At 33.3% G+C, this 15,690-nt stretch overlaps 1 protein-coding gene across 5 annotated transcripts in view; it reads right to left on the reverse strand.

The window, feature by feature from the left end:
- The window catches only part of MAP4K5 (mitogen-activated protein kinase kinase kinase kinase 5), a 100,029-nt gene that overhangs the window by 38,052 nt on the left and 46,287 nt on the right, over positions 1-15,690 (reverse strand). For all 5 annotated transcript variants that reach the window (XM_057306456.1, XM_057306453.1, XM_057306454.1 and 2 more), the window contains 8 exons: positions 14,779-14,834; positions 8,842-8,889; positions 8,711-8,753; positions 7,595-7,667; positions 6,061-6,192; positions 3,911-3,973; positions 2,143-2,224; positions 1,097-1,213 (listed from right to left, as the gene is read on the reverse strand). In XM_057306456.1, coding sequence (XP_057162439.1) covers positions 1,097-1,213; positions 2,143-2,224; positions 3,911-3,973; positions 6,061-6,192; positions 7,595-7,667; positions 8,711-8,753; positions 8,842-8,889; positions 14,779-14,834 — 614 coding nt within the window. The remainder of the gene's footprint in view (positions 1-1,096; positions 1,214-2,142; positions 2,225-3,910; positions 3,974-6,060; positions 6,193-7,594; positions 7,668-8,710; positions 8,754-8,841; positions 8,890-14,778; positions 14,835-15,690) is intronic.

Below are 15,690 nucleotides of genomic sequence, written 5' to 3' on the forward strand. Positions count from 1 at the left end.
ATGCTAAGTGAAGTAAGTCAAGTGGAGAAAGACAACTATCATATGTTCTCACTCCTACGTGGAACATACACAATAGTAAAATTCAAAACTTAAAAACATAAAGTAGAACATTTCCTTCAATACATAATAACAAAAAGTTTGGCTCTATAGTCTTGCCAGAGTGAAGGTAGAGATATAAAAGGAAATAAAGGCATAAAGAGAAATGAAGAGACAAATTCAGAGAAACACAGAAACAAAAAGAAATCCTAAAAGGAGAGGAAGAAACACCGGAGAAAAAGTACAGCTGTGTTTTATACAAGCTTAAGTAGGTATCTGCCAACAGACAGGAAGTCCCTCATTCCTGATTTACAAGTTTTGTTGTTAAATAGAATATATTCAAAAAGATTTTATAGTATTTTCAGAGAAGGAAAACATAAGACTAGTGCTACATGTAATAATATAAAATATAACAGTCTTCAGCAAGTATTGGAAAGGATAAAATATCTATGTGAACCTCAACTTAATTTTTAAAAATAATTTGTATTCTGTTAATAACCTGTATAATAAAGAAACTAAAAAATGACCAATTGGATTTCTAAAGAGTCTCTCTTGTGAAAAATCATATGTGCATGTGCTCTGGCTAACTCTTTATTCTCTTGGTCCAAAGCAATGTTCCTAAAATCTTTTATTTCCTTAGAAATAGATGTCCTTTCTCATTAGAGAAAGATCAGACTCTCACTACAGAATCTGAGGTCCAGGGAGAAGGGAAAGCCCTTCTGGATTTCTGGGAGGTGAAAAAGATCTGATTCTAATCTTGGCTACCTCTTAATAACTTTGGGCAAACCAACTAGGAAAATAAAATGATATAAGTAGTTTTAATTAGACTAGTAATCCTCGTTCTTTCCAGAAAAAGTGTCAACCAGTTATGTTATATATGTTACACTGCAAATTTCTTTTAAAGAATCAACTGGTAATTATATGCAGGATAAGTTTAGTTTACATTGCTAATTAATCTTTCTGGCTAAATCTGTTATAACCAAAACAGTAAACTAGGAAACAAACTCTCAGACCATATTAAACATTTATTTTCAAATATCAGACTGCAAACACTCTTTACCTCAAAGTCATCGTCATCTCCCTCAGTGTAATGTGCATGGTTGTCTGGATTATTCACTTTGTCCAACAGCTCAACTGCTAGGGCCCTAGAGAGACCTGGCTGCCCTACAAACGTATGCTAAGTCAAAACAAAACAAAACAAAATTTCATGAGTATGCTTTTACATCAATGGTTTACAGAAAATGTTATTTGTACTTTTCCTGAACTTTCAGAGACAAGCATATGGGAGCCTACCAATACAAATAAATTAGAGAATGTATTAGTAAAAAATATTAATCAGAGAAACCATAATTATATATTATCAAACTAAAGCAGCCTTGTGGAGTAAGTTTATAATATGAATAATTTTTCTAAGTGAAGTTATCTAATCTACATTAGGTTGTAAAATTACAACCTTGGCTATAACAACTAGACATTCTTGCTCCTGTCACTACAGTGATACATGTGCAAATGAACACTGAGGTACAGTCCGTATCACAGTAAGAAAAAAGCACGTGTATTCCACATTTGCATACATTTAATTCAGTAACATTATATAAATATACAAAGATACATAATTCAATTTTGACATTTAAATAAGGTTTCCTTAGGCTGCTGTAATCATTGACTTTTTCTAATATAAAAGTATTTTACAAATACATTACACACAGAGCATTCTATAAATTTACATAGGAAACCAAGAAAGATGACAGCAACATTTTTAAGAGTTTCCTCTAAGGCGGAGGTTGGCAAACTAAAGCTGATGGGCAAAATTTGGGGCACTGCCTCTTTTTGTAAATCAAGTGTTGAGTATTAAAGCCATACCCATTCGAGTATACTGTGTATGCTTATGTGCTTCAATGGCAAAATTCAGTAGTTGCAACAGGGACTGTGTGGCCCCAAAGCCTAAAACATTTACTATCTAGCTCTTCACAGAAAGTTTGCTGACCCCTGCAGTAAGAGATTACTAAATTTTCATATTAAAAATCATAAATACTTTTGTTCAAGTGATATGCCTACTTACTGCACCAACTACAGAAAATTCCCCTATAATTTAAATTGACTTACAGTCAGAAGTCTTTCAGCGGTTGGTCTTTTTTTGGGGTTTTTGGTTAGTGCTACTTTGACAAAATTATGGAATGTTGATGACCTTCAAATAAAAAGAGACATGTGCAAAAATATTTCACTAATATTAGTTTTTTGGTGTTACTAAATAAAACTAATTTATAAGCAGTTAGAAAGTCTGAAACACATGATTTTTCTCTTGGGCCTCTTAGCTCTGTATAAGCCAAAAAACAAAACCCAAAGCACAGTATGTTCCTTGAAAACAAGTGTCAGTTTCGTCTACAAGTAAAATGAAATTAGTTAACAAAACAGTAACATATAACCTTTAAAAAATACACTAAAAATAGAAATGGGCAGTTGTGTCATTTATAGGATTTATAATCTTGTGTTATAGGTGCCACTTAGGAAGCAAAATGGCCTTTTCTCATTGCTTAAATTTATATAACATATAAATGTTTTCCTATACCAGAAGAATGGCATGGAGTATGATGGGTAATGTAAAAGATTATCTAAACCCTTATAGGGTCACTGAATTTCTTAGGAATAAGGGCAACCACATAGCAGTTCTCTTGCAGAGAAAACAGACCACTGCATTATATTCGGTGACTTGTGGTGGGGACAACAAAGTCAAACAGGACCCTGAGACTGGCAAAGGTACTCCAATGGCAACGACTGCTCTGGAATCTGTGAATTTAGCCATAACGGCTAGTAGTCATTCATTCCTGAATGAATATCCAGTCATTCCTGCCACAAAGTCCTCCAGTTCCAGTTGCTTAGGAGCTTAGGGTAACAAGGATTAGGAAGAAACCCGTATCACCACAAAAGAATACAACCACAGTAGGATATAAACTTCTTTATTTCCAGTGTGATTTTCCCTTCACTTCTGGCATCATCCCCAGAATGGCCTGGCTCCTAAGTAATACTCTGTACAGACTGGCCAGTAAAACATAAAACAGTTTAGAACCTGTTTTGGGGACAGAGCTCTTAGAATCTGAAACAAGATATGGACTGTCTCCCTATGAAAATACACACAGAATTTGGGGAGTCCCTGGGCCTCCTCCCATAAAAGATCCATTAAATCTAGATGAAGAATTCCTGAATTCCTGAATAAGAACTTGGAAACTTTTATTTGCATGGTTTCTTTTATTAAATGTATGGGAAAACATTACCAGAAAAATATTTTTCAATTTTTATCATCCAATTAAAAATGTCCTAATGGAATTTAAGAAGAGGCAAACTGCCTTACTTAGTAAGAGAAAGAAGAGAGGAGGATGAAAATAAATAATAACCTTTTTGAATATTAGGTAAAGAAGGCAGAAGTCAACAGTGGTAAGTGTCATGGCACTTGGGAAAACTTTTCATATCACCTTCGATAAAAGTCAACATGTCATTAACAGAAGTAATAGAATCCAAGGCAAAGATATGAATCTCTAAAATTTTAATCTATTCATCTCCAGTGGTTTCCTGACCATACCTCTTACCCAAGCTTCTAAAAAACTAAGAAAAATGATCACAGTTTTACCAGAGCAGATTATAAAAATCTTTTGGATTGACGTGGGTTCCTTGTCACTCTAAGTTCCTAAGAAACTGGAATTGTCAAGAGAATAAACTTACATCGTTGCCATAGCTCTGCAAGTAAATCAGATATCTAACTTCAGGTAAACTGCTTAATAGCTCTGGGCTTCAGTGTCATCGTCTATAAGATAAGGGAACGGAACCTGTCTCCTTATCATCTGTAAAACTCTGTAAGTCTATATATGCATTACCTTACCATTTTGTTTTGTCCTTCAGTTTTGGAGGCTGAAAATTACTTTTTGACATTAAGAAGAGGGCCCTGGAATAAAAATTTCAGTTAAAGAGCAATACTGAAATACTTTTATTACTTCATCTAATAATCAGAATGAATATTCTGTAATGCATTTATACAAATTATTAAATATGCAGGCACTAATGAAAGCTGGTATGGAATACAGAAATTAAATTTTTTTTAAAAGATTTTTTTTTGTTGTTTATCAATAACGTGTTTTTTTACTATTTATTTATTTATTTATTTATTTATTTATTTATTTATTTATTGAAGTGCTCTCTATACCCAACATGGGGCTTGAATTTACAACCCTGAGATTAAGACTGACCTAGCCAGGCACCCCTGGAAATTAAGTTTTTTATATTTTGAATACCTTATAGAAAACTTCTCCTAGCTACAGAGGATATTTAAATTTCAAACAAGTTCTTATTCACAAGGTGAAGCTACCAAATGTTAGAAAAGGGTTTTATTACAATACTGTTAACATATAGAACTAGCGCATATATATATATATACACACACATATATATGTATATAAGTATATATATAAGTATATATATAGTAATTATATGTATCATTTTGTAACAAAGAGATGATATGTTACCCTAACATTGGGTTGTATGCTTAATGGAAGATTTGTCTCTATAATTATTTGGGGTATATGGGCAAATTATATCTACTTCCTAGTCTTTTCCCCTCTTTTGGACAACAATTTTCCACATTTTCTCATTATGAACGATGTAGAAGTCAACCTGCGAGAAGATTCTCTCTACGAATTCACCTTTGACTCATTTTCTAGGGCTGTGGGGGCAGAAGGATGGAAGATTTAAGAAGGAAGTTCTAAAATGCTCTATTTCAGTATTTCCTACAAAACCCTTTACAGGTTTCTAAGCAAACTCCTTAGTCTTTTTTTAAATACCAAAGATATTTTATCTTCTTAAAAATGAAATGATTCCTATATTTATATTCCTACTACCCTGAGACATTATTTCAAACCTTTCGCTCTTTAGTTCTTTATATAACCAATTATTATATTAGGTAATATTACATTGTTTTTTCACTAATAATCAATTTTCCATGTTGTTTTGGTTTATACATATGTAATAGCTGCCCTTAACTGCTAAAAAAATTTGCTGAACAACTCACCAACTAAAAAAAAAAAAAAAATTTTAAAAACCACACAATTCACCAGCTATTGGACGTTTAGATTTTTTTTTTCCCTTGTTAACCTGAAATGGGTAATTCTTAGCTTTTCCTTTTCTTGGATTATATCCTAAGCATAATTTTCCAAGTAGTAGAATCAATGAAACATTTGTATTGCCCGTAACAAGCAACATCAAATTATTTTCCTGAAGGTCTCTAGTTAATGGCATTCCAGCTAAAAGTAGGTATCTTTTAACTTGTGTATGTTTAGTTACTTATGAGGTCAAATAGTTTTTCACGTTTCTTTGTATCTGGTACTTGTTCATAAATAATCTTTTGCCTATAGCCTCTAAATGAATTCCTTATGTAATATACACTAATCCACAGTCTATCATGTTAGAACACTTTCCACACTCTGTTTTCTTTTCAACTTTACACTAATGAACAGTTCAAATTTTAGCTCAACTTATATTTTACTTCAAAATATTAAAAATCCTTTCAAAGGCTCTCAAATATTTTTTGAGAGATAGTATGCCCTAAAATGTAAATAATAATTATGCTAAGCATAGCTACCTCTTCATTATCCCTTGACAAAAGAAAAAGAAACAAAATCAAAAGAGAACAGAAAAAAACTCTCATCTACATCCTTTATCATTTGCTTATAATTCTGCTTAAAAGAGGAAAAGAAACAAGTTCAATTGATGGAAGAATGAATGTAAAGACTTAAAAAAACTTCCTAAATTATAACTGCTATGTCCTAGTGTGATTACTAAAGATTTGTTTTATGGAAAAGCTTCAAGTAGTACTGACGACTCACTCCATGCTGCCTTAGAAGAGCAATAAAAGAGAGCAGGTATTAGGTGCAAGTGATTACCCCTAGGTCCCTACAACACCTGGGCTATTTGGACATAATATTTCATTCTCCTCGGAGACTTTATGAATAACTGTATAATTGTAGATAGTGAGAACACCTCATTGGATGAAGATCAAACATAGGCGGCTGAAGTTCCCCAAGTTCAATCGCTGTTATTCCCACCGCCCAGATATCACAGAGCTGGTTGTAGCCACCGTTCTTTTCTACTGCTGCAACTTCTGGGGCCATCCTAGAAGGAATCAATGAATATAACATCTTTAGTTTTTAAAAATGATAGGAAATCTGCTATTTTTTGTTATATTCACTAAACTAGAGGGAGAGAGGCTGACAGATATTTACTAGGAAAGGCTTAGTAAAGACCATATACATACAGATATACTCTTTTAAAATTCATTATTTAAAAATCTTGGATCTTCTCTGAAGACTCATGCTCTGAGGAAAAACTGTGTTGTCTTACTTTAGTTTCTGTTTTGTGAATCTTGTCATATAATATGGGAAAAGAATACCTAAATCCCCATGAAGGTCAGAAATGTTCCCAAAGGAGGTGAGAATGAATCAGCAGGGAGCTATGGCAGGGCGAAGAGCCTCAACATTTTAGTCAGAGGAAACAAGTGCAAATGCAGGGAAACAGGAAGAGAGCACGGACACCTGGAAAGGTGACAGGACACTGCTACTCAACGCATGACCCGCAGCCTTACATGGGGCCGTAAACTGCTCGGTATGAGTCTATGATAAGTACAAAAACTGACAGTATTAACTCTTGTCCAAATACTCCATCATTGTTTACTAATTCATTTCTAACTTATTTTATTAAAGTATCAGTCTGTCATGAGCAGGGAATTTTAGAAAATTGGTCGTTTACCACAGGTAGTTTGAAAGAGTCTAAAAAGTATCTGCAAAATGAACCTCAGAGGTAGGAGCTAGATAATGAATGGCCTACTGATTATATAAGGAACTTTAGACTTTATTGTGAAAATAGGGTAATTCTGGGGGGTAAATTTGATCTGAAACTCATGGCAATGTGAAGGACACTATGAGAGGAGGTAAAAACAGTCGGGTGAACGAGTCAGAAGACTATTTCAAAAATACAAGGGAAAAAAGATAAAGGACTTTTCAAATGCAGTGGCAGAGGGGACTGAAAGAAAGGGGTTGACTGAAGAGATTGATTTGAGTCTAAAATGCTTGTGGATGTTGGAGTACAGCTATTATCAAACAACTGCGAATGTATCTAAGATGGAAGGTCAATTTAGTAGCTGAGTTGGCGTTACCATTTGGGATTCAGTGGTATATAATGACAGCATTTGAAGTTATAAAGTATAAATATTACTTGGGGGAAATACTCTTTTTTTAGTGTTTGCTATTTTAAAATTAATTTATATTAAATATCCACAAGGTAGAAGTTGCTTTTATTTTTTATTTTTAAAAATATTTTATTTATTTATTTGAGAAAGAGAGAGCATGAGTGGGGGATATCAAAGTTCCCTAACCCAATCAAAAGTATGATAGTAATCAAGGAGAATATAAATTTTCAGACTTTCAGTCAACTATCAATTGTATCACTAAGTATCTATGCTGATCACCAACTGTGAAGAAATGAAAATGCACAAAACCCAACCGTAATATCATCTTACCAGTAGGGAGTGCCAATGAAAGATTTTCTCTTTGCAATGGTGGCTGTTATCTTCGCAGCCACGCCAAAGTCAGCTAGAAAGGAAAAAAACTGAATAAAAATTTTAGTTCTTTCAATAAAGTTACCCACATTTCTAAATTTCACCCTTAGGCATGGCATTCTTAAGAATTCAGACAGTAATGCTAAGGAAATGCATATAAATTGAAAACCTAAATCTTCTCTTGCTTAGTTTATAACATTCATTAAAGGAAAATCACTTTTTGGCACTTTACTAGAATGAAACACACTTTATAAAGAACAAAGTTAGTAAAAAATTTATTATAAGCACATTGAAGTTAATTAGGAAAAAAAAGATAAAAAAACAAACCACCCACCTGGATTCTTTTTACTCCAATACAACTAGTGTAGTATTTTGGTGCTATTAAAGAAAGTCTTTTTTTCTCTATATAAACTTTTTTTATTGTTGTTACACATGACTGTAAAAAACTAAATATACATATAGTTCATTTTTGTCATTTAACTAACACCTCAGGGAATCTACTCCCTGTTCTCCTTAACTATTAATTTTAATGACTGAATATAACATTCCATAAGTGGACTTATTACACTTTTAACAGTTTTTTCTTTTTTTTTTTTTAAAGATTTTTTTATTTATTTATGAGCTGAAGAGAAACAGAGAGAGAGAGAGAGAGGGAGGGAGAGCCAGAGAGCACAGGGAGGAACAGAGGGAGAGGGACAAGCAGGCTCTGAACTAAGTGCGCAGCCTGATGCAGGGCTCCATCCCAGGACCCTGAGATCATGACCCGAGCCAAAACCAAGAGTCAGACGCTTAACCGACTGAGCCACCCAGTTGCCCCCAGTTTAACAGTTTTTCTACTGCTAGCCCTATGTTTGTACTTTTTTCTGGTGTAATGTATAATTAATACCTCTATGAACATAGATTTTTTCTTTAGGATTAATTTCCTTACACAGTGTCTCAGGATTATAATTACTGGATCAAAATATGAATATTATTGAGGTTCTTGTTATGAATATTAAGCTTACATAATATTAATTCTCATTTAAAATTTTATTTAATCTTTTTGGGAAAAAACTTGAGGAACTTGAAATAACATACCTAATTTTACATCACCATGATCTGTCAATAAAATATTTGCACCCTAAAACAAAAATATAAATACTATTAAATTAGCATCATAAAACTCATTCCAATAAAATTACCAATTTAAGCATATTAAAGGAACTTACTTTGATATCTCTATGCATTTTGCCTTTAGTATGCAAATAGGCAAGACCCTGAAAAAAAAAAAGTATGCATTAGCAAAACTGCAAACTTAACACCTACATTATTTTTTTTTAAGATTTACTTATTTATTTGAGAGAGAGAGAGAGAGGGGCAGAGGGAGAGAATCTTCAAGCAGACTCCCAGCTGAGCGCAGAGTCCAGTGTGGGGCTTGGTCCCACAACCCATGAGATCATGACCTGAGCCAAAACCAAGAGTAGGGTGCACATTCAACAGAGCCACCCTGGCACCCAAACACCTGTATTTTCTACTTAAATTCTCACTGAGTAAGAAAAACTAGGACGTTTTCTGGCGGGGGAACCTAGAAGAGTTTCTTTTTACTAATCGATGTTTACTATATTTTAAGATTTCAAATTCATTTTCTGGTAAAAATCAGAAATATTTACTGTAACACCATCACCACAATCAAGAAAATGAACATATCCATCTTACACACAAACACTGATCTGCTTTCTATCACTACAGATTTAAATTTTCTAGAGTTTTACATAAGCTGAGTTATACAGTATATTCTTTTTTGTCTGGTCCCTTTCGTTCACAATAATTAACTTTGTTTACATATACACCTGCTGATAGTTGGATTGTTGGATTGTTTACAGTTTTGGGCTTTTATAAATAAAGCTGCCATTAAGCTTCATACACAAGTATTAGCACGATTTTCCCCCTCAGGTAAATACCTAGCAGTGTAATGGCTGAATTATACGGTGGTAATAAATTTAAACTTTTAGGCAACTGCCAAACTGTTCTCCAAAGCAGCTGTACCACTTTATATTGAAACCAGCAGTGTATGACAATTCTAGTTCATCCATATCCTCACCAACCTACTTAAGGTCAGTCTTTTTAATTTAATTTAATTTTTACTTTTAAAGATTTTATTTATTTATTTGACAGAGAGGAAAACAGACAGCGAGAGAGGGAACACAAGCAGGGGGAGTGGGAGAGGAAGAAGCAGATCGCGGAGATCCCAGAACGCCGGGATCACGCCCTGAGCCGAAGGCAGACGCTTAAGGACTGAGCCACTCAGGCGCCCAGTCTTTTTAATTTTAGACATTCTTGGTGAAGTGTCTGTTCAAATCTTTTATCCATTTATTTACTGGGTTCTTGTATTTTTTATTACTGACTTCTGAGAGTTATTTATGTACTCTGGATACAAGTTCTTGATCAGATACACACTTCACAAATACCTTCTTCTAGTCTGCAGCTTTTCTAGTTATTCTCTTAGCAGTGTCTCTAGAAGAACGGAAGTTTTCAATTTTAATAAAGTCTAATTTACCAAGTTTTTCTTTTATGGATCATGCTTTTCGTGTTATGTCTGAAAATGCTTTGCTTAATTCAAGACTGAAAAATTTCCTCTTATTTCCTTCTAGCAGTTCTAGTTTTAGGTTTTGATATTTAGGTCTATGACTACTTTTAGGTTTTTACATATGAAGTACAGCTTAAGATTCAATTATTGGCATATGGATGTCCAATTATTCCAATACCATTTGTTGAAAAGTCTATACTTTCTTCACTGATTTGTCTTGTCAACTTTGTTAAAAATCAGCAGTCCACATATGTACAGATTTATTTCTGGTCTTTCTATCCTGTTCCAGTGAGCTACTTTTCTACTCTTATGCCAATGCCACTCTGTTTCAATTAATATATTTATAAGTTTTTAAATTGCTGTTGCCTCTCAAATTTTGTATTCCTTTTTAAAGTTTGACTATTCCAGGTTCTTTGTATATGCACAATAATTTTAGAATGAGCTTCTCAATTTCTACAGAAAAAAGTGCTCCCATGGATTTTGTTTGGGATTGCACTGACTCTGTAGGTCAACCTGGGGAGAACTGACATCTTAACTGTTATTGAGTCTCCTGATCCATGAATACAGTACAGTTCTTCATTTACTTAGGTCTTCTTTAATTTTTCTTAGCAGTTTTGTAGTTTTTAGTATGCAGGGATTTATGTATCTTTTGTCATACACATTCCCTTAAGAATGCCGTATTTTTTGTTACTGTTATTATAAAAGTTCTGATTGTCTGTTGCTAGGGTACAGAAATCCAACTTATCTTGTATATGGATCTTGAATCCTGCAAACGTTTTAGCCTCACTTATTAGTTGTAGAAGCTACTTTGTAGAGTCTATTCCATTTTTTACATATATGATTATATGGTCTGTGAATACAGTTTTACTTCTTACTTTCTAATCTGGATGCCTTTTATTTCATTTTTTTCTTATTGCACTGGCTGAAACCTCCAGTACAATGGTGAAAAGAAGTGAAGAGAGCAGACATTCTTCCGCTGTTTCACTGATCTTGGTGGGGAAGCATATAGTATTTTACCATCAAGTATGATTTAGTTGTAGGTTTTTCATAGGTGTTCTTTATCAGGTTGAACAAGTTCCTTTCTATTCCCGGTATGCTCAGAATCTTTATCAGGAATAATGCTGGACTGTGCTAAATGCTTCTTCTATGTCTACTTAAGATGACCATGTGGTCTTTTCATTTTGTTTGCTACTATGGTCAATTACTTGAAATAATTTTTGAGTGTTAAATGAAAATTGCATTCTAGGATAAACCCCACTTATTGATGATGTATTATCTTTTCAAATATGTTGTTGGATTACCCTTGCTAACCTCTATTTTCCTTTTAAAGTTTTGCATCTGTGGTTATGAAGGATATTATTGGTCTGAGTTTTGTTCTCTTGCAATATTATTTGATTTTGGTTTTGGAGAAATGCTGATCCATAAAATCATTTGAGAAGTATTCGATTCTTTACTCTTCAATTTTCTAGAAGAGTTTGTGTAGAATTGGCACTATTTCTTCCTTAAGTGTTTGGTAGAATTTATCTATCCACATCATCTGACTTGGAGTTTTCTTTGTGGGAATATACATAAAGAACTATTCAGATGATTTCTGATTGAGTGATCTTTGGTAGTTTCTGTCTCTCAAGGAACTGTTCATTTTTTCCAAGTTGTAGTCTTTACTGGCAGAAAGCTATTCATAATATCCCTTGGGTACTGAGTATCCTTGTTATTCTTTCAGTATTTGTAGGTTCTGTGGTAATATCTTTACATTCATTCCTCGTATTTGTTATTTTTTATTTTCTCTTAGAGGATTATCAATTTTATTGATCTCAAAGAATCAGATTTTGGTTTTATTGATTTTTTCATATTTTTGTGTTATTTCAATGAGTTTCACTCTGATCTTTATTATTTCCTTTCTCTGCTTACTTTGGATTTAATTTGATTTTTTTTTTTTTTTTTAGTTTCTTAAGGTGGAATTTGAAGGTATTAATTTCAGACCTTTTTTCCTAATAGAAGTGCTCAGTGCTATAAAATTCCCTCTACGTATTGCTTTAGGAATACCCCAAATCTTCATGTGTTACGTTTTCATTTCATTTGGTTCAAAATACTTTCTAGTTTCTCTTCTGATCTCTTCTTTGATCCATGGGTTACTTAACAGTGCTTTATTTAGTTTCCACATATTTGGAGATATTCCAGAAATATTTCTGTGAATTTTTAATTTAATGCAATGTGATAAGAGAATACACTTTGTATGACTTAAACCCTTTAAAATGTATTGAAACATTTTATAGTTCAAAATATGGTCTATCTTGATAAATGCTCTATGGGCCCTTGAAAAGCATATGTGTTACACTGTTGTTAGACTAAAATGTCAGGTCAGGCTGGTTGGTTGTACTGATCTTCTGCCTACTTGCTGCACAAAAGGACTGTGAGAGCGGTGTATCTGATCATAACTGTGTTTGTCCACCTTCCTTATAATTCTATCAGTTTTTGCTCTTTTATTTTGAAGCTGTGTTATCGGGTGCTTAAACATTTAAGGTTGTTACATCTTTTGACAAAGCGGCCTTCTAGAAATAGTCTTTGCTCTGAAGTCTACTTTGTCTGATATTAATACGGCCGCTTCAACTTTCTTTTCGGTGGTTAGTATGATATACCTTTTTCTTTTCTTTTACTTTTGACTCTTTGTGTTTTTATAAAAATACATTTCTTACAAGCAGCATCTAGTTGGGTCTTACATTTTTCCATTCTGACAATCTCCGCCCTTTTTATTTTTTAAAAAGATGTTATATAAAAAAATTATATGTAATAAGAGCATGATGATTTGATATACATATCCATAGTGAAGTGATTATTTGAGTCAAGCTAGTTAACATATCATCTCTTCATAGTTAATGGTTCGGTTTTTTTGGTAACAAGAGCACCTGAAATTCACTCTCTCAACATATTTCCAGTATTCAGTACAGTAGTATTAACTATAGTTGTCATGTACATTTATCAGTCAATCTACATGGCTGCCCAACATCTGACCAACATCTCTCCATTTCTCACCCCTGACCTCCAAGCTCCTGGTAACCACCATTCATTCCACTCTCTGCATCTCCAAGTTCAACTGTTTCAGATTCTACATATAAGTAACTTATGCAGTCTTTGTCTCTAGCACCTGGCTTATTTCACTTAGTATAATGTCCTACAGGTTCAAACATGTTATCACAAATGACAGATTTCCTTCTTCGTTATGATTGAGTACTATTCCACTGCATAGATACACTACACCTTCTCCATTCGTCTGTCAACAGACACCAAAGGTGGAAGTTTGTCAGCGCAACAGAATTTCAAAATTGGAACTAATCTTGGAGGGCATCCTTACCAGTGCTCATTTTATACTTGGGGAATTAGAACCATAAAATACACTGCGGTCATATACCAGGGTCAGAATGCAAGCTCAAGTTTTTGTTTCGTTTTTTTACTTCCGTTTAGTACTCTGACCATTACTTAAAGCAATGACCTCTGGAAATTAAAATTAAAAAAAAAAATCTGTTATGAGTGTCTGATTAGTTTTGTATTTTATGTGAACACAAAAATTAGATTAGATATCTATGTTATGAGAATATTACAGAAATATGTATATGACAAATTTACTTTTGTATATTTAACATTCAGATTTGACATGGTATGTCTTCTAAAGCATGAGGAAAAAACTCTTAGAAATGACTAGAGTTTTCTCTTAAGTCAATCTCCCAGTTTCTGAAATATGGAAAAATAACATATAGAACGTCAATTTCACTTCTAAACAAACTACACAATCTACGAAATGTAGGGATAGAAGCATTAATTAACAATTATCAGTTGTAAATTACCAAAATAAAAAATACAATCACTACTACTTAATTCCTCATTTAAATGCTTTAAAGGACATGAACAAAATTATTACTTGCTAGTTTTTCAAGGCACTAAAAAAATAAATAAATTGGGAGAAATGCTGCATACTCGACACCTTTATTAAAAGGTCACAATCTAGTTTAACACACAAAAAGCTTTCACAGGTTCTGAAATAAAGAAGTAAAGAAACTTCTGCTTAATACAATGTTGACCAAAACTATAAAATGAGGTTCTGCCAACAATGATACTTATTAATAATCACATTGAACTAGAAGTTCCAGATAACATTCTGGATTACGGTTTGCCAATTTATCCTCATTTGGGGAGAAACAGTAAAACACTTCATGTTTTATGCAAAAGGTTTCCTTCTATTTTAATAAAGCTTAAAGGGAAAGACAACTTGTGACGACTGAGAGTTTTGGTGATTTCACTCACAAAAACCAATTCACACCTGTGGCTTTCCTTAGCTCTGCAGCAACTGAGGGCCAAGCTTGACAAAATCGAACGCCAGACATTACTACTGTTTATACCAGCATCAGCTTAAGTGAATTCTTGTGACTCATTTAGAAATAAAGAACCAGGCTTACAGAATTACAATATGAAAGGTTAACAGAAAAATCATTTGGTTTACTCTTTTTCTTTAGGGCAGATCATCATTTTATAGTTTTCAATTGTGAAACTAGAACTACCTTTCTATCCACATAAGTAAATGTATTACCTGTAAGGTTTCTCTGCATACATAGGCTATTTGCAATTCTGATAACGGTCCAGTAACTAGGAAAAAAGAGAGACCACACTGTTACATATTTCAAAATAACAGAAAAAAAAAAAAAAGCCTTCCAATACCATGAGAATATTTGAAATCTGGGGTAGTATTTGCTGACAGTGAAACCAAATACATAACCTTCCCTTAAGAGAAATATTTTACAGCATATTTTAATCACTGGCTCTCTATAGCCACACAGGAACATAAAATTTTGATATTTAGCAACTTGATGGAATAATAATAAAACAAGGGAAGCCACTTTATTAACAGTTTAAGTACAGATATCCCTGATTACTATGATGTCTAGTATACAATATACAGGGATGGTAACTTCTTGGATTCAATTTAATTCAACAGATATCAGGTTTAATAATGGAAAGCAGAAATTTCATAAATAAGATTTGTATCTTAAAACAATTTTTTGTTTTAATTAAACTTAATTTTAAAAACTTAATTAAAAAATACAAGCTATATAGTTTAATTTATCCATATTCTTGAGTTCTCAGTCTGTAAAAGTATGTGATAAAAATTATAATTGTATAAAAACTTTTCATATAAATGATCATAATTCTTCATAAAATCATAGAAAAGAATTTTAAATTGAGTGGCATAGAGTTGTTTACCAATAATTCTTTAAAATCATCAACAGGATAAAATAAAAGAGAACATTAATTCTAGTATGATAGAATACATAAGAAAATGACTAGTGTATAAAAAATAAAACTTTTGGGGCGCCTGGGTGGCACAGCGGTTAAGCGTCTGCCTTCGGCTCAGGGCGTGATCCTGGCGATCCGGGATCGAGCCCCACATCGGGCTCTTCCGCTATGAGCCTGCTTCTTCCTCTCCCACTCCCCCTGCTTGTGT

The sequence above is a fragment of the Ursus arctos genome, unplaced genomic scaffold (assembly GCF_023065955.2).
Source record: "Ursus arctos isolate Adak ecotype North America unplaced genomic scaffold, UrsArc2.0 scaffold_37, whole genome shotgun sequence".
In the NCBI taxonomy this organism is placed as follows: Eukaryota; Metazoa; Chordata; class Mammalia; order Carnivora; family Ursidae; genus Ursus; species Ursus arctos.